The following is a 21,151-nucleotide window of genomic DNA, read 5'->3' on the forward strand; positions in this document are numbered from 1 at the left end:
CGCGCGCACTCACATGGGCGGAAAAAGCGAGAGAGAAAAGAGGGAGAGATACTTGCCTGATGACATAGAGGTCACCTGAGTGGGTCTCGGTGATCCTCGGTAATATTCGGCTGCAAACTCACTGATGAGATTGGTATTGAACATCTCTCGATCGGATTTCGAACATCCTAGACGATAACAACAACAACAACAACAATAATAATAATAATAATAATAATAATAATAATAATAATAATAATGATAATAATAATGATAATAATAATAATGATGATGATGATGAGGAGGAGGAGGAGGAGGAGGAGGAGGAGGAGGAGGATAAATGTCCTGATGCAGTACCAGGCAATGGCTTTCATGGCTTTCGATCGCAACAGATTGGAAGCGTTGTGTATATTGCGACAATATTCGATAAGAGAGAGTTTAAAAGCCTTGCAAATCTGCACGGGCAATTCCAACAGTCTGAGAGCTACCGACTGAATTTCTTTCAAGGTGGACGTGGACAAAAACACATCGTGTTATCCAGATCGTGTTTAAAAAGAGCATTAGTTTAAAGAAAGCGATAGTACCGGGAGTTCATAATTTCGGATCGTCTGTTACACAAGCCACAAGTTTGTGTATGTCACAGTCTAGTCCTCATCAATACAGCTTACGCTGATTTGTTGGGAAGACAAAGTGTTCTCACTCACTCGATGTGTTGTTTGATCTGTGGTGTTGCTCTTCAATTTGTGGCTGTTGTTGGATTTTAGTTCGTTACCACTGCTGCTCGTAATGAGACGCTGCTCTCACTGTTGCAGTTTCTATTTGTTTAAATATATTGGAAGCAGGGCAGGGTATTAGGCACTCTTTACTATCACCTCCGAACATAAGCCCGTCGTCGGATTGGATTCCACAGCTGTAGCATTTGGGCCTCATGCATCCACTATCATACAAGTCTGCAAGTAGCTCATTATCTTGAAAGTTATACCTGACCTGTTCAGGATCTAGGTAAATTGATTCCCAAAATCAGCCCCCTTTAATTTTGCTCAGATTGCTTTCAAGCTTGGTGTATCGATGTAACTCTGAATTTAGATTACGATCAACAAATTACTTTATCTCTTAAATTAAGGAATCTGTTGTTATTTGGAATTAAAGTTGGGAAAATTTGGGTAATTTTAGCCAATCAACAGAGAGCAATGCATTATCAGCTTGTTACCATGACAACAGCACGTTGTGTTGTGTTGATTCTTCACACCACGAGATTTATTTCACCCGCGTGTTTTGTTATAGAATTTCATTGTAGATATTTTTCATCAATTGTCTTAATATTTTACATATTTTTCATATATTTTTCAGATATATTTTACATATATTTTGTGAAGTTTTTCTGTATTTACACTCATTGCACCGAATGCCTTTCAGTTTAAATCCAGGTGAAGCCAGAATGAGACATTTTGTATTTTTATTAAAGATGTAAGACAACATCATTTAATGTGTCCTTCATTTTTAAAATGTTAGAGAATAGTGTGAGGGAGATTTGGCTGTTATTTCTAAGAAATTGAACAACCACACAGAGATTACCACATTGGCACATTTGCTGATGTGTATGAGTAAACACTAACTAAAGGAGATGGATCTTCATCTGTTTCTAGGATGATCATTCCAGTTGTATGATCAACTGAACTGGTTACACATTCAACTGGTACCCTTAAAGGATGAAAGACTTTGTACATTTGTGCGTCACTGGTTTTTAGTGATACACGCTTCCACAGCACGAGTACCACCCTCTGAGTCACCGCGATAAGAACCTAGTGACAAGCAGAAGCGAGCTAAACGCAGGTTTTAAATCAGTATCCTTCTCCGAGAAGGACGCTGTGGCAATATCTAGGGTGGTTTTACTGCGCACTCTGACAACAACCAAGAGTATAGCGTACCAGCGCTCAGATGTGCAGTCCCAACGTATGCTAGTTAACCCATAGCTGGGAATTAATAGGTTCTACTGCTCAAGGCCAGAGAAGACCTGGGAACAATAGTAGCTAAGAAGTGATTCCACATTCCTCAAAACCCCCGAATGTCCGAACTTACTACAGAAACAGTCCAAGGAGAAAATCTCCAAACAAATGATGCTGTCGAATCGTAGGAAGCATGAGTTTTGCGCATTCTCAGCTCCGAATACCGAAATCGCTTTTCACGCCTATAGGAACGATTGCTTTTATCTGTAAAAACAGTAAATAGCACATCTACTTTTGTGCATAAAACTTGTTCAAGAAAGAACTAAACAACTAAAGTGACACGAAATAGCATTCAATATAAATCGCGTGATTTATATCCTGTACACGAGGATGTGCACACCATCCGTTGCTGTAATAGTCCAGCTGTGAAAGACCAATTCGGTATTGGTAGCTGAAAACGCACAGTGACGTCATTCATTACCCGATGCGTTTTCAAATATTTTGGATGTAAGGAGACTTCCTCCCACGACTATTTCCGCAGCGAAAGGTCTTTTCACTCCCCAATGTAGACGATCGTGTAAAATATACTTACATATGATTATATATGATTGTTTTATTCAAATATTCCATGTTGCTTCATGAGACGCTAGTTCATAAATATGTGTGTGTAGGCGCGCGCTATATATATATATCTCACTGTATATATATATATATATATATATATATATATATATATATATATATATATATATATATATATATATATGATATAATATGATATGAGCACGATAGAGTTGTCAGCGTTAGGAAGGTTATCTAGTCGTAGAAATCATACCAAAATATGACACAGCCTTTTGGCCCACTGGATCATACAAAGCGTCCAACCCATATCAGCATGAAAAACAGACGTCAATTGATGATTATATATATATATATATATATATATATATATATATATATATATATATATACGCATACGTACATATGTATGTGTGTGCGTGCGTGTAAAGCTTCAAAACCGTTAGTAAGTTTATTATAACAATATACGAGTGAGTGTATACGTATATGCTGGGATGTATGTGTGTGTATATACAAGTATACATATATCTTCTTTCTGTCAATACATCATACGTAAGATTTCTTCCCTGAAGATGGAGGATCGTCTCATCCGACGATGGAATCAATCTACAGACATTATTTGGGACCACCGAACCTCCAGAAACAGCTGTTGAATTTGTAATACTTTTCTTCAACCCCTTTAATTCTTGATATCGTAGAATATCATTTCTATTCTGTATAAGTCGGACCATTTTGTTTGTAAACATATACATTTTTCGTATTGCATGTATTTAATATCCTTTGTATATTGACCTGCCTAACTTGCTTATCATTACATTTACTTCTATATCTATATACGTATAAATGAATATATACAGAGTGTGTGTACGTGTGAGACAGTTGTACAATTTTGTGTGTATATTACATATGTGTGTATATGTACGTATATATACACACACATGTACATAGATGTACGAGGTGGTACCCCAAAGTAACCGGAAACGTTCTCTGTGATACAAGCCCGTTGTAGTTCAGGCTTCCGCCGCTAAAAGCAACTTGATGCGACCCTCAGGCATCAATCTGCCGACCGTCATCATCGGGTGACGTCGTACTGCCACGTGATGCGTCTTTGTTTTACAGTGCTTCTCTGCTGATTGTCGATTTTTGCGATGGCTGAAATGAAGGAACAGCGAGCTTTCGTGAAAATATTTTCTGCTGAGGAAAACGGCGGCCGAAATAATTGTCATGCTTCAAACTGCTTCCCAGGATGCTGCCATGAGTAAAATACAAGTTTACGAGCAGTTCTCACATTTTAGGAATGGTCACTTGCCGCTTGAAGACCAACCTCGTTCAGGGCAACCGTCGACCTCCCGAACAAATGAAGACATTATGAAAATTCATAAACTGGTCTTAGCGGACCGCCACCGAACAATTGAAGAACTTGTTGATATGACTGGTGTGTCCTGGAGCCCCTGCCAACGAACTTCGAGCGAAGAATTGCGAATAAAAAGAGTTACAGCAAAATCTGTGTCTCGTTTGCTCACGGAAGTTTGAGACAGTTTTTTAAAAAAATGGCATAACCCCACTTACCCACCCGATCTTACTCCCTCGAATGAAAAAAAGTCCTTAAAGGAAAAAACTTTGCAGATGTGGAAGAGGTGAAAAATAAAATCGACAGAGGCGTTAAAAAGCATCCCTTCGCAAGAGTTCCAGGACTGCTTCGAAGAGTGGGAAATGCGTCTGGACCGATGCATTGCATCAAATGGAGAATACTTTGAAGGCGATAAAATTATAAATGTGTAAAACTAAGTGAATAAGATAACACTGCAAAATTCCGGTTTCTTTAGGGTCTCCCCTCGTACATATATGCATGAGTGTGTGCATGAGTGAGTGCGCCCGAGTGTATATTTTTGTGTGTATATATTTGCATGCTTATATTCCAAGTAACCTTGCTCTACTTACCTCGCTTTCCTTTCCGCCGTCTTTTACTTCGAAGTCTTTTCATTTTCCCTACAAAAGACAACATATGTGCAATTAGACAAAACATGCATGTAATGTGTTAAAGTGTGAGGTCGTTTACCTCGATGCGATGGTTAACGGCAATGACTGACTGCTCCTCGCTGTGCTCAACAAACGTTGCTCCATCATACGTCATTATTCCATACCACTGTCTTCTCCTCCACTCTACCACACTATATAACACTTGCCTTTTGTACGCTTTATAGTCTACACCATTCTATCACATTCTCCTCTTTATGACACCATACTAAACTATAATACACCTCACCACAGGATGCGACACTACGTCACTGGAATGCAGTAATTTTATCACCCCCCCCCCCACCGTCACTATACATACATACATGGTGGTTGTCTACTCCTTACACAGAGTTTGACCACCTCCTGCACCTACACCTTAGTCCTTTCATGGCGTCTAATGTGGCTTTTTAAACCAGACAGTGTTTTGAAAAAACACCCACACAGACTGCACCTCTGATTTGCACTACCAATACCTGCAAGTAAGTTCTGCTCATTGTGGATCCCAACATGTCTTTTAAGACCCCCATTGGATTTGCAAACCCTCTGGCACACACCACATTCAAACGTGTGCACAGATATATAATCAGAATAGCTGATTATGTGTGTGTGTGTGTGTGTGTGTGTGTAAGATCCGATCGACGTGTTGGAAGAAAGTTAGCTTCAAGCAATCCGTAGTAAATATTAAAAAAAAACTTTCATGGACAATTGTGATTTATTGAGACGGAAAATTGTGGCTTTTTTTCGTATCAAATTACGATAAACTGAGAAAAGTTCCTGTTATATTTCACGGTAGGCGACCAGGGTTGCTGGGTATGCGAATAAGAATACAAGAGTTAAGGAGTGGAGTAGATAAGATAAATATATAAATACGCATACACACACACACAAACGCAAACAAGGATACACGTCATAGAAGGACAGAGTGGATTAAGCAGAGCAGGAGGATACACGTGGATGGGAAAGGTCGCTGAAGAGGTCACAGATGTGTGGCGAAAACTTCCAAACAATGTACAGAAGAACAATAATAAACGAGTGAAGAACGAATATGTGGTGCGTGTGACCACCCCAAAATGCAACAATATTTGTTTCAACACATGGTTTCACATCAGGAATCTTGCAGCACAAATTCATATATATATATATATATATATAAATATGTATATATATATATATATATATATATATATATATATATATATATATACATATATATTTACACACACACACACACACACACACACACACACACACACACACACACACACACACACATATATATATATATATATATATATATATATATATTACACATGCACACACCACACTCATAAATACTTTTTACACTTATAAATGTGTACATACAATATATATTTAAACATATACATATAAAGTATACATCCATGACAATAGAAAATACAAATGTGTGTGTGTGCGTGTGTATGCATGTGTGCGTGTGTATGCATGTGTGCATGTGTATGCATGTGTGCGTGTGTAAGTGGATGTAGAACAAATACCACCACAACAGCACATATTTGACTCAAAATATTACAAAAGTTCTAAAGTTAGACGAAAAATTGATATAAATAAAGAAATAGTTGTCGAGCTGCAATTAGGTCACGTTAGAATGTAGGTCAATTGTGAAACGCAGGTCATGTCACCATAAAGCAAAGCGTAATGTCTAGATATTGTCGAAATATAGGTCGCGGCAACATTGTTGTCACGTTTTATTACATATAGGTCAATGTAATATTTAAGTAGAGTCTCACAGTCATTCTATTTAATACAAAGGTCGTGTCACAGTTTAAGTTGTGTCCCAATGTAGATTAATGTGACGTTTCGACAGACTTCGAATAATGGGTTGGCGTTGCATTTGGGTCGTGACACACTTTGGTCAGAGTAACATCTAAGTCACATTACAGGTTATCTTAGTATATTATCTAGGCCAGCATATCAGTAAGTGTCTCTCAGATTATAGGCGGGGATAATATTCATCAGGTGTTACCTTAAGAGATTTGTGTAACATTTAGGTTATGTCAGAGCATGTCAGCTTAACATGTATGTCATGCCAGTAGGATATTTTTAATGAGATATTTTTAATGAGTGTCGCGGTATAAGTTTAGCGTAGTATTTCAAAGGGAATACTTATGATTTAAAACATTCCTATTTATAAAATATAAGTACGTATGTATGTATGTATGTATGTATGTATGTATGTATGTATGTATACCCATTTGTCTATCTATCTATCTATCTACTTCAGTAACTGCTTGTCTACGTGTCTTGCGATCTCCTCCGACCCCTCCTCCCTCAGCCACTGTTTGGGTTCCACTAAGTTACCTCTTACCACACAGATTTCAACGAGAACACCCAACATTCCGTAGAAGGAAGAAGGAGAACAGGAAATTTACTCAGCAGAGTAGGAAATTCACTCATTTCGAAAGCCAGAATTTCATTTTCCAGACAAGCCGGAAGTAAGAAACATATATTGGAAGAGTTTATTCACGAGACACGGGGGAAAATACGTATTTATATTTTTTATTTATTTGTGTATACGGTGAGAGAAAGAGAGAGTATGTTTGGATGTATGTGTGTGTGTGTGTGTGTGTGTGTGTATGTGTGTGTGTGTATGTGTGTGTGTGTGTGTGTGTGTGTGTGCGTGCGTGCGTGCTTATGTGCATGCAAGTATATTTTTTCTTAATTTATGGTAGTTTTGTTGTCTATATTATTCCATTCATAAATCCTGCTTGACTGTTCTTTATTGGGATTCTAATTGCAGTAAGAGTTATACCTCTTTAAGTGTTGATATAATAATAATAATAATAATAATAATAATAATAATAATAATAATAATAATAATAATAATAATAATAATAATGATGATGATGATGATGATAAATGCCCTGATTCAGTACCAGGCAATGGCTTTCATGGCTTCTAATCTTAAACGATTGGAAGTGTTATCATGTACATTGTTTTGTCTTGGTATAAAAGATGGCCTACAGCAAATATTCTGCTTAATACCACAGATTTGCTTGTCAGCCTTAACTAGTTGAGCATATCCCTTAGTGGCTGACGATATGTGCATTTCTGATCACGAACAGAATTAGTGGGGGATCATCAGAGCCATGTGTTGAGAGGAATTTTTGGGGGTTTGAATAATTCTTTTCTACATCGTGTGGACTCAGTCCATCCCGTATTGATAAAACTGGTGTAATGGAAACTGAGTCGAAGACTCTCGTCGCGTGAATCGTGCTTCGAATTCAAAAAGTATAGTCTTGCCACACATCGTGTCACGCTGATTCTACTTCAGAATTTATGTTATGGTACACGTGTCTGCGAAGTACTCAGCCATCTACACGTCAATTCAAGAGCAAATAATTCAGTAGAGGCACAACTTATTCTTCATCGGCGAACGATGAGGGATAAGTTGAAGAATAAGTTACCTTTATAAACAAGCAACTCAAAAGCAGCGAAAAATCCTGCCTGAAAATAACACTACTGGAAACTGAGAAAAAATGTGCAACTCTCTTATGAAAGAGAGAGAGAGAGAGAGCAGGCCAAGAAGACTGGGTTATAGAAAATATAAAATTAAACCCTAAAGCCTTCTTTAAATTTATCAAAGGAACAGCCTTCTTGCATTACAGAGTAGGGTCACTCATCTAAAAGGGTGGCTCGCTCACGGGAAACACAAGAAGACTAAGTAGAACATTGAATGGACAATTCAAAAGTGTTTTCACTCCACCCCACCGTCTAGGGTGCATGCAAACCAGCAGAGTTCTTTGCCACTATGGCCGTAAAAAGGCAGGCAGTGACGGTCGATATAAAAGGTGTAGTACTGGCCATAGACGAGACAAACTTGAACTCAACTACTGGCCCTGATAGATTCCCAGCAATCCTAAAATAATGCAAACGAGTCCTAACAACATAACTGCAATTTTCTCTTCCAGAGTTTCCTTGCAAGTGGCAATCTTCCAGTCAAGTTGAAGAAAGGAATAATATGCCCGATCCATAAAAGAGGTAGCAGAGCGGATGCCAAAAACTACAGGCCTGTCTCTAACTTCAAATAGCAAAGTCATATATCAGCATGTATATGTATACATATCTACATACATAGATTCACTCATATATATATATACATGCATACGAACACACAAACTATATACATATATTCAATAACAAAAACAAAGAATTTGTAAAACACACACACATACACATCCGTATTTTGTTCTTTTCTCTGACGCACCTCTGACGCTCCAGCATTGACGTAATGTAAAATGGCGACATTAGGATGGGTGCCTACTACGTCTTGTAGTGAACGTGCAACGTTCATGACTTTCAAATAACATTTCTGATGTTTCTAAACTCACTTTACTTTGGTTGGATGAACTATTCCAGCGACTTCGATTAGAAAAATCTAGAAAAGCTACAATTTGCTTGAGAACAGGTGAAAATGTCAGGGTATTTTGCCTTCAAATCAGAAGAGATCAGTTATAAAGGATGATGGTTCAGGTGGTTATGAGCTTTGGTCTTCTATACGTAGCTCCTCTTGATGTACTGTAAGTACGGAGATACCATTAACGAGGAAATAAAGCGTGAAAAGAAAATAACCTTGGAGGACCTGGCATTAAAAGAATCTGTTGTTTGCATGTATTAAAAATAAAGACATATTTGTAGGAGATAACAAGATCAGACAATATATCCTAACCTAATAAATTCGCCATATTGACGAGAAAGCGCATGCGACGAAAGCAGTGTGTTTCAGAAGCTAATGCGCATGTGCAGCATTGGTAATAATTTAACAATGGAAGCTATAGTGGAGTGTATTGTAAAAAATGGAGTCAGATTGCTTTTTCTCCTAAGACTGCTGTATCCGGTTTATTTCTCCATCTGGTCAGTTTTAAAAATGAGTATGGTGTGACACGGTTAATTGCCAGCGGAGTAATGATGAAAAAAAAAAAAAACTTAGACGTTCTTGGAACATGTTCTAACATGATGCAAGTTACCCCTGACAGAATTATAAAATGGTGGTAAAGACGTAACAAAGTCATGGAAACAGCTACCATGCAATATCATCAAAGTGATGCGAATCAACATGAAACTGCAGCAGGTTGAGTTCCACGGTAAAGGCTCCCCCGCCCCAAGGCGGAGGTAGTGGTGGCGGTGGTGGTGGTGGTGGTAGTGGGGGTAGTACAGGAGGGTAAGTAGAGAAAAGCAAAGACCCAGATTTCTGAATGGAGCTAATGACTGGAAGAAAGGTGCAGGTGGGTTTGAAGGAATTGCTCATGTTCACAAGCCATATTGCAATAACCAAGCAACGCCCTACCACCACCACCACCACCACCAACTCCACCACCACCACTACCACCACTACCACCACCAACAACAACAACACCACCTTTATGATAAAGTCTGACTTGACAAAAAAAGAGTTCTGATTGATGAGTTGACGGTGCCCTGAGAATGCACTACTTTCCCTGCCATCCGTCTAACTACCACCGTCACCACCACCATCATCATCATCATCATCATCATCATCATCAGCAGCAGCAGCAGCAGCACTACCATCACACCCACAACCATTATGCTTCAATAAGTACCACCACCATTACACCCCACCATCACTCTCACCTTAATCTCCTCCATCACAACCTGTATCAACAATACAACCACCACCACATCAACAAATACCACAGCCACGCTCAGTATTATGACCACCACCACCACCACCGCCGCTCCTGTCACTAATATCACCATCATCTTTGATACTCCACCCCGCCATTATCGTCCGGCCCCACCACCACTAACAATACTATTGCTACCTGTATCAATAATACTTGCACCTCCATCTGCACCACCATCACCTCTATTCTCACCATCACCTCTATTCTCACCACCACGCCTACTACTATGTCCCACCACGACCACTACAACTGCTACTGCAACACCTAAACATACAATGTCATGTACCACCAGTAACTAATCACAACAATGTCAGATATATTTACATCTCATTGTGTACACCTGCATATATAAATACACACCTGTACATAGGTATATGCATACGCGTTTGTGTGTATATATATATATATATATATATATATATGCGAGTAAAAATAAATACAAAAAAGGTGGGTTTTTTTGTATGATTGTGTATAGAGGAATATATTATTTTGTTTAAAAGAGTATGCATATATATATGTATGCATATATGTATGCATTATGTATGCATATATGTATGCATATATATATGTGTATGCATATATATATATATATATATTCACATACACACGAGCATAAACATACACAAACATACATTCATATACACAGACCGAATTATACATGTACACACGTTTACGTAAACGCAACACCTACGTACCAACATCCATACGCATGCGCACACACGTACACCTACATATGTACACATGTATGCACTGCTGCAAATTCCAGCCATCTGCCAAGGGTTATAAACAGTGTACAACAGACTCTAGCAACTATTTTCTGCAACAATTCGAGAAAGTAAACAGCAAAGACGGTAGAACAACATAATTGGGCCTCTGGCTAGACGACTAAGAACCATACAAACAAATAACACAAGATCCAGCGCTACAACCATACTCCAGCATGGCCTGAACGGATGGCTAAAGAACGATGTTAAAAAACAGTTCGAGAATTAAAATGCATATATACATTCTTTGATGAAAAAATATATTTAAAGTATAAAGCTTTGTATGAACTTTGTATTGTTACATACTGATTGTCACACATTCTCTGATATTAAAATGAAAATGTTAAAAACAGTGTATGAAAATACACATATGGAAAAATACATATACATATTCTTATACATATTCTTTGACAATCGAATAAAGTTGAAGAGGAACTGACCTGGCTTTTTCCTCTTGTGTATATTGAGGGAATGTTTTACTGTCCTAAGAGACAGTATGACTGGCTAGCTGGGGTGGGAGGGAAGAAGAGTTAAAAAGGATTTTTTAATTTTATTTTTGGTTGGTCTGTGACAGTCTGTCATACATACTCAGACAAAGAGATATACGCACACTCTCACGTACACACACCTAACATCCCCACTGACACAAAAAACACTCAAACACACACTCATATACACATTCCACAATAAACTCTGGGACCAATAAAAACGGCACACACACACACACACACACACACACACACACACACACACGGATACAAACACACATATATACACACACACATAGAGATGTGCACAAAACCAGTCCCAAAAACCAGTGAACTATGACAGACTGTCACAGACCAACCAAAAATAAAATAAAAAAATCCTTTTTAACTCTTCTTCCCTCCCACCCCAGCTAGCCAGTCATACTGTCTCTTAGGACAGTAAAACATTCCCTCAATATACACAAGAGGAAAAAGCCAGGTCAGTTCCTCTTCAACTTTATTCGATTGTCAAAGAATATGTATAAGAATATGTATATGTATTTTTCCATATGTGTATTTTCATACACTGTTTTTAACATTTTCATTTTAATATCAGAGAATGTGTGATAATCAGTATGTAACAATACAAAGTTCATACAAAGCTTTATACTTTAAATATATTTTTTCATCAAAGAATGTATATATGCATTTTAATTCTCGAACTGTTTTTTAACATTTTTTATTATTCTCAAAGACTTTTGATAATCTTTTTCTAAAAAAGTGAAACCGGTTAAGTAAATAAATATTTAAAAAAAATAAGTGCATTTTCAAACCTTCTTTCATATATATTTCCACTCGTACGGTATTCCACAACTTTACTTTATTATATATATATATATATATATATATATATATATATATATATATATATATATATATATATATATATATATATATTTCGTTTTTGTATTTGGTTTGCAAGATTCTTTATGTGAATTCGTGTGTTGAAGCATATTTTAGTGTGTCTGGGGACAGTCATTCTCTTTTAGTGCCTTATTATTTAACACACTCACCGGTTCGATTTGCACTCATTTAATTATCTGTTTTTCCTAAGATATTCGTTGCATCTTGCAACCTTTTCCATAGTTGTTGACGTCAACAACTATCGAAAAGTTGCAAGAGGCAACGAATATTTTGGGAAAAATAGATAAATAAATGAGTGGAAATCGAACTTGACTTTAAGGGTGTCGCGAAAGGCCTGGCTGGAGGCCTAACCTTCCGAGTTCTTTTACAGGGCTGAGAAAAACTGAAGGACCCCTGTCATAAGTGTGTGAATCTTAGAAGAGAATATGTTAAATAAAATCATAATTAACTGATCCTCTATTTTCTTTTACTCAAAATCAGGAACTTTTCAGCACCCCTCGTGTAATACCAGCTGTCTGCCTTAAAGTACTAGCTTAGTCATTCCTCTGACCAAAGCTGATGGATAAATGTGATGATCACTTAGAATTAAATCATGCTAAAAGAGATGGGGTGAATTAGTTAAAAAAGACAAGAGATGAAACGAAATTCTGATCAACAATAACAGTAAGATTTGGAAGCTAATTACATCCAGCACTATAATTATATTTAAAAAATCATTAACTGTTTTTTTTATAACATTATCAATAAAAAATGGCAGTGAGTTTACACAATGTCTCACCATCTCAAAATCTTGGATGATCAAGATTTCGTTAAGATGTATAACGTCTGATATCATAGCTATACTAATATACATACGAAAAAACAAAAACACTTTTTAGTGAGAAATTCTGCCTGAATTTAAAAAGTTTCCACCTATTTGTTCGGCGATAGGATGTGTTCATTTGACAGTGTAGAGATCTATGATGTCATCGGTTCGTATATTCTAGATATACTTAAAATTCATTTCGATATAGGCCAACAGTCGAATGGTTAGCTATATCAAAACCCGAACACAGTTAAAAGGCGAGACAGAAGCCTTCCTCTCGAGCCAATCTCCCTTAAACGTCTCCGAGTACAACTTGCAGAGAAAAGTAAGAGTAGGGATCGGCGTGTTATACATTAGTAAAGAACTGGGAGAAGGCATTTGCCTTTTCTTCCTTACTGTATCAAAGTATTCCTGCGTTTTTGTGTAGGGTGCGTCGGACAAAATGCCTTGTGGTATATAGTTAAAGCTCCTTATGTTCTGAGTTCAAATTTTGTTCATATCCATTTCGCCTTTCATCCTTTCGGAGTCGATAAAATAAGTAACAGTCAAATACTGAGGTTATTGCAACTGGCTGTTTCGGCCCAGACGCTGGTCTTGTGTCCAAATCGAGACTACTGTCATCACCATCACCATCATCGTAATTATTATTATTATTATTATTATTATTATTATTGAGAGAGAGCAGGGCACGCCATCAAAGTGACACTGGAGTACAAATATACGAAGCCTAATAATACCGATCATAACTACCCGTCTGATAAGGGTGGCTGTGGATAGCTGACGCTTTCTATCATACCCAGCAAAATAAGCTAAGAGTCTGCATCAAACAATAATAATTATTATTATTATTAATAAATACTAGTCGAACAATGGGGTCGATGTAACTGACTTATCCCCTCCCCACCAAAATTGCTACCCTTGTGGCAAAATTTGAAACCATTATTATTATTATTATTATTATTATTATTATTATTATTAACTGTTTATATATAATTATAAATGAAAACGGTTCACACTAAGTCCCCACGTTGTCCTTCTGTCTGAAACTCTGTACTGAAGACCAGGAACACAGCTGTCAGCCATACCTGACACAACCACGGACCACAACTTCATCAGCACCACTAACACCATCTTGTCACAATAAAGAATGCCACAATAACATTGTCGTTACCACAGCCATTAACAACAGCAATGACTAAGGGGCCTTTATGCTTTTATTCGACCCGTTATAAACAACAGCCAAATATCAAATTACACCCAATTATTTTTAAAAGAAAACAATAGATAATGTAATATTACATTCTCTTGAAACGACAGGTGGGTAGGTTTTTGGTCATATGTTGGCAAGGACAAGGCTAGCCGAGGGTTAAATAACAGCAGCCAACATTTCAGTTACATTTTATGCTATTACCTTCCTGCTTTCGTTGGAGGCGCAATGGCCCAGTGGTTAGGGCAGCGGACTCGCGGTCATAGGATCACGGTTTCGATTCCCAGACCGGGCGTTGTGAGTGTTTATTGAGCGAAAACACCTAAAACTCCACGAGGCTCCAGCAGGGGATGGTGGCGAACCCTGCTGTACTCTTTCACCACAACTTTCTCTCACTCTTACTTCCTGTTACTGTTGTGCCTGTAATTCAAAGGGTCAGCCTTGTCACACTGTGTCACGCTGAATATCCCCGAGAACTATGCTAAGGGTACACGTGTCTGTGGAGTGCTCAGCCACTTGCACGTTAATTTCACGAGCAGGCTGTTCCGTTGATCGGATCAACTGGAACCCTCGACGTCGTAAGCGACGTCGTTAGCGAGTCGGAAAAAGATGCTTAATGATAATGAGTTCTCAGTCTACATTCTGAGTTCAAATTTCGCTGCTGTCGACTTTGTCATTTATTTTCCTTTTTCGGGCTCGGTAAATTAAACCACTAATCAAATATCGGATCGATGGCATCGACCAATGGTCTCCTCTCAAAAATGTTCACTTTGCATCTAACTCAGACACCATTATTTTACTGGTTTCGATCCTCGTGCTATGGTGATGCCGGGGCGTTGCTTTCTGAGGCGTCGTCCATTATGTGCACCTGAAGATATATCTTGTCGACCTCGGAACAAGTTTTTTTTTTTAAATGGATTCGAATGGGATTTGAATTTGTGCTCCGATGTGTCGAAAGATATTTTTGTTCCGTGTGCCATCAGTTCGACCAGCTTCCACTACAAACCCCTCCCACACCATTACTGTCACCACACACACACACACACACACACACATACGCGCGCGCATACACATAACCACCATCATCAGCGTCAACATCAATCCCACCCACGACTACACAATACCGCTGCCGACATGTTACATCAACCATCAAACCACCACCACCACCACTACCTTCACCCCACCTCATTACCTTCATCAGCACCCACCACTACCTCTATACCACACCCCTTATCAATGCTTCAGCCACTAGCACCACTCCAAGACATAAATTCACCACCACCACCACCATCACAACTACAAATCGTAGCATCATTACCACCATCGCCCTCACTTCAGCCACCCTAACCGCCACCCCAACCACTGCCACCCCAACTACCGCCCTCACCTTATCCCTTTCAAAAAGCTCGACCACCACCACTACTACCTGTTCAACCGCCACCATCACCGCCACCATCACCGCCACCTCACCACCATCACCACTTTAACAGCCACCACTACCAACAGCGTCACTACCTCCAATACCACTACCTCCAGCCCCACGACTAACACCACTTCCACTTTAGCCACCACAGTCATCACCACCACCATCGCCCCTTCTCCTTCACCATCATAATCAGTATCCTCCACCACAACCATCACAATCAACACCACCGCCATCATTAACACCACAATCCCTACCAGCACCACTGCCACCACCACAGCTCTTACCAGCACCACTTCAACCACCACACCTAAACAGACTGCTTACGTCACAGGAGCGAACCAGAAGGAGTTGGTCACCCGCAAATAATGGACGTCGGTATTTCTTCGAGGTTGGAACTGAGTCAATGGAAATTTGGTAGATTTTTAGCACAGACAGGCGTGTAGAGATGGCTCCTTGCTGGCATCACTTAAGGAATGTACAAATGTGTGTGTGTGTGTGTGTGTGTGTGTGTGTGTGTGCGTGCGTGCGTGCGTGTGTATGCATGTACCTTTCTGTGTGTGTGTGTGTGTGTGTGCATGTATATGCGTGTACATCTGTGTGTGTGTGTGTGTATGCGTTCGTGCCTTCTACATGCGTGTGTATATGTGATTTTAACACAGACAGATTTGTAGAGAGGGCTCCTTGTTGGCATCAGTTGAGGAATGTACATATGTATGCGTATGCATGTGTGTGTGTGTGTGTATGTGTGTGTGTGGTGTGTGTGTGTGTTTAGGTCTATGTGTGTACACTCTAACAATGTTTGTATGTACGTGTATGTTGTGTATACGTCTGATGGCATTTTTTGTATGATTATGATTGCGTTTGTGGAAAGGGATGTAGAATTATTATTTGTGTCTGCCTGTGTATGTATGTATGTATGTATGTATCTAATTCTGTTTCTCGATGTCTCTTTTCTTCCCTCTATACACACACACATGTATACATACACATGTATGTATGCATGTGTGTGTGTGTGTGTGTGTGTGTGTGTGTGTGTGCTCATACACACGCACGCACGCCGAGACATTTCTGGTACATCATTTACAGCACCTAATCTAATTTCCTCTTCCAGTCCTCTTACATTTACTTCCTACAAATCTTGACTAAAATTTACCCATTTCGATTCCCATATAATAATAATAATAATAATAATAATAATAATAATAATAATAATAATAATAATAATAATAAGAAGAAGAAGAAGAAGAAGAAGAAGAAGAAGAAAAATATTATGAAGTTCTCTTCGCAATCACGTGTTCTATAATTGATCCAAAGTTGGTTACTTTTGCTAAATTTCTTCGACCATAGTCACGACACGATCGATCTTTGTATGTGAAATGAAACCCGTCGAAGGCCGTTCGATATACTTTATACCCGTTTTGGTGTTGAGCCATTATTTGTCACCTGATCTAAGTCCCCGAACACTTGTTACATTTTTGAATTTAGGCGCGATTCAATCAATTTCATGCATTTACTTGTTTGCAGGTAAACCATTCGTTATGGTTTCTTTTCCTCATACCTCATGAGAATCGAAGAACCAAGAAAAAGTTTAGAGATGCTGCTCCTTTATCTAGACCTTAGATTAAGTTTTGTCCACCGGCAGAGGGACATAAAAATGTATAAACACAACATTTATTTCCAAATTGCAATTTTCCAACGAACAAATGCAAGCATATTATCGTTTGGCCTGTTTCACCTCTTCTGAAACTGTGTTGAACAGAGGCTTTCGTTTCAGAAAACGAGGCACATATTTCTATTTACATTATGAACTCTCTGACACAATCCCGTGTATATTTCCAATGGAATTTGCTCAGTAGCTAAGCTTGGGCAGAATTAGGTTTCTTATACTCACGTCTAACATAGCAAGATATCATTGTATGATGCACTAACCGGAATTATCTTAAAATAGGTAAGAAATAACATGGACTTAAATCCCTGAAATTGCTATAATTAGATTAAATCTCCTAATCTAAAACTGTCTCACCCGATGAAGTCACATGAATAGAATTGCCGAAACTTCTACAAATTATTCTTTAAGACCAACAACAAATAAATAAATAAATAAACAACAAAGGAAGATGAGTTACGGGTTTGCGAGGAACAGTTAAACAGTACTTTGGTTAGAGGTTCACCGAACAGTTAAGGTCTATTTTGAAAACGAAACAATACGTTTAATTATCGGAGGTGGTAAGGATTTACTTCTACCATTTAATGCTTGCGTTTTCGTTTCTCGCCAAATTGTTTGAAAAGATTTTGAGCAATTTAAACTTAGGTGGTTTTAAAGATAAGGGGAATTAGGCGAGCGGGTCAAGTGATTTCACACACACACACACACACACACACACACACACACACACATTTACTCAAACATTCACAAACTGTTATGTATAAATGAGTTTAATACACACATTAGCATTGTGTGATATTTAATGTGGAAATTGTTCAAAAGTCAATAACCTGTAAATTCAAGTATAGGAGTGAAAATAAGAATAAAAAAGACACAAGAACAGTTTGCAATGCATCGAAATTTGAACTAAAGTGTAAATTGTCATGTGTGTATGTGTGTGTGAGAGAGAGAAAGAGAGAGATATATAATTTGTAAATAGAAAATAAGACATAGTTATAGACTGAGATAAAAACGCGTGTATGCAAACAAGAGGGTGAAACACCAGTGAAAAAGAACGAGGAAGTTAATTCACATTGTTGATTTCCTTCGGCAATAGATATACTAAAATTGGTTCGTTGAATTCTTTATTGAGGTGCGGATATTTGATGTAAAATAATAAAATAGAAAGAACTGTCATTAATTTTATGCTTGCTTCAAACCATATATGTGTTATTTGAATAAAACAAAGTGTCTCAGACGAGGTAGTGGTTTTTGTAATGCTTTGTAGGCAGTTGAACTCTAAGAGGCAGTTGTTTAGTTCATACAATTGTATTTACTTTTATTTTTAGTTGTAGGCTTATTCGGCTGGTTGTGGTAAAACAAATGAGCGAAGAAGATTAGGTGTGGTAAACTAAGAGATTTTTACTGATATTCTTAAATATTTCATGGCACATACGTTGTGTAAGAAATTTTCCTAAATTAGTTGAAGAAATTATGAGCCATTAGAGTAACAAAAGTTAAATTAAAAGATGGATTATACCAAGTAACATTCATTTCCTGTCTCTATGAGCTGTAATATCTTCATTATACATAAATTTTTCCCTCTAAACCACTTTTATAGAGAATACCAGTATAATATTCATAGAAGTCTGTGGATAGTTGCTTGTTGAGCGAAAGACTTTAGAGTCTGAGAAATTTAAAACTAATTCCTTATTGTTATTGCGATGGTTTCACTTTGTCAACGACAGACTTCGAACCGAGAGGTATTTAGACATAAGTCAAACCCAAAACACAGCAAGCGTGAGGATTTTTTACGTATGTATGCATGGTGGTATACATACATACATATATATATATATATATATATATATATATATATATATATATATATATGCACGCTATCACATATATATTATACAAATATGCATGCATATATACATATACAAGAAAATACATATATACCGCAATAAGTACAGATATATTGATACAAATCGTACATATAATATTTATATTTGTATATGCATACAAAAGTGTATATAAACATAGACGCTGTCAGAAAAGAGTTTTTTTATGAATATTTATTGAATCGATGACTCAAAGTATAATTTCGTAGTTTTACAGGGCGTATGATTGAGTCAAAACGTTAATGAACGCGCGCGCGCGTATGTGTGTCTTTTATTGAATCATTAAGGAAGTCACATCATGATTATGCGATCTGCCAGAAATGGCAGCTAAAATATTCCATAAATTTCTGCCATTATCAGCAAAAATTGCACCTGGATTAAAGGAACCGAACCAATACAATTATGGCAGTATTTTATGAATATATAGTTATGATGATGATGATGATGATGAAGATGACGATGACGATCGTGGTGGTGGTGGTGGTAACCATTAGAACGACAACGATCATCATCATCATCATTAACATCATCAATAACATGTTCATGAAGTGACAGGCGTTGACGGAGAAAGTGGAGGTGGTGTTGGCAAAGATTGGGACAATTTCTAAAAAAGTGGGTGGGAAAGGGCGGATCCATGACCCCTAAAAGGTCGTCATCTGCTAGTTTCTGTGTAAAGGAATTACAGTAGTTTGCCCGCAACGTTAATATCACGCTATCACTGTTTATATACACCCGCTTTTACATCGGGCTTAAGTTACACGGCTATTTACATCACTGCATGCTTCTGAGTACATCCGCCAATGTGTGTGTATGTGTGTGTGTGTATTGGGGTGTACATATACACTTACACACATGTATGCATTTGCGTGTGTGTGTGAGTGAATAAATACATATATCTATACATAGATAGATATAGATGCATATACATTTTCACATATATAGTTGTATATTTATATATATATATATATATATATATATATATATATATATATATATATATATACATACATACATATATATACACATACATACATATATATTACATACACATACACATATTATCAGTGTTTTGTATCAATTTGCATAGCTAAATTAATTGATAACTATCAAAATGCAATATACACAAACGTGTATATACATTCATATGTGTGTATATGTTTATATATACATGTAAGTAGGAAGGTACATATGTGTGTGCACATATATGATGCGTACGCGCACACTCACATACATATGCATACATACACACACACACACACACACACACACACTCTACACAACATGTATATAGATCTGTGCAGGTTTCCATTAACTCGTGTACAGTAAAATCATAACATCAACAGTGGAACGGCGCCATAATGGAGTGTATATTTGATGTTTGAGCATGCGTGTTGAGACGACTCTCTCCTGGATAGGTGTCACATGTGTATATATGTATATATATATATGTGTGTGTGTGTGTATGTGAATATACGTGTGTTTCTTTTATATATTTATGAGTCTGTGTGCTCCATTATATGTATAAGCTGGTATTCCACGAATATCGTATATTCTACTCTACATTCCGAACAACACATTTATTTGGAGCCTCATGGCAATATACACTCTCGTGTGTACTATATACACACATGTGTCAATGCATGTGTCATATACAAACATACATACACAACGGCTGCAATTGTGCTCCAACGTGTTTGTGTCCACTACATTCCTCCTTGGCAAGATTTAATTTGTGTATACAAATTTAATTTGCGGTACATGGGAAGAGCCGTTTTAACGATGTGTCCTGCCCAGCTCTTCGAAAC

General features: G+C 37.7%; 1 protein-coding gene across 4 annotated transcripts in view; it reads right to left on the reverse strand.

The window, feature by feature from the left end:
- The window catches only part of LOC106881345 (SPARC-related modular calcium-binding protein 1), a 169,979-nt gene that overhangs the window by 71,869 nt on the left and 76,959 nt on the right, over positions 1 to 21,151 (reverse strand). For all 4 annotated transcript variants that reach the window (XM_089353333.1, XM_089353330.1, XM_089353332.1 and 1 more), the window contains exons 4-5: positions 4,446 to 4,493; positions 57 to 167 (exon numbers count right to left, since the gene is read on the reverse strand). In XM_089353333.1, the coding sequence (XP_089209459.1) occupies positions 57 to 167; positions 4,446 to 4,493 (159 nt within the window). The remainder of the gene's footprint in view (positions 1 to 56; positions 168 to 4,445; positions 4,494 to 21,151) is intronic.

The sequence above is a fragment of the Octopus bimaculoides genome, chromosome 6 (genome assembly GCF_046866305.1).
Source record: "Octopus bimaculoides isolate indiv1 chromosome 6, ASM4686630v1, whole genome shotgun sequence".
In the NCBI taxonomy this organism is placed as follows: domain Eukaryota; kingdom Metazoa; phylum Mollusca; class Cephalopoda; order Octopoda; family Octopodidae; genus Octopus; species Octopus bimaculoides.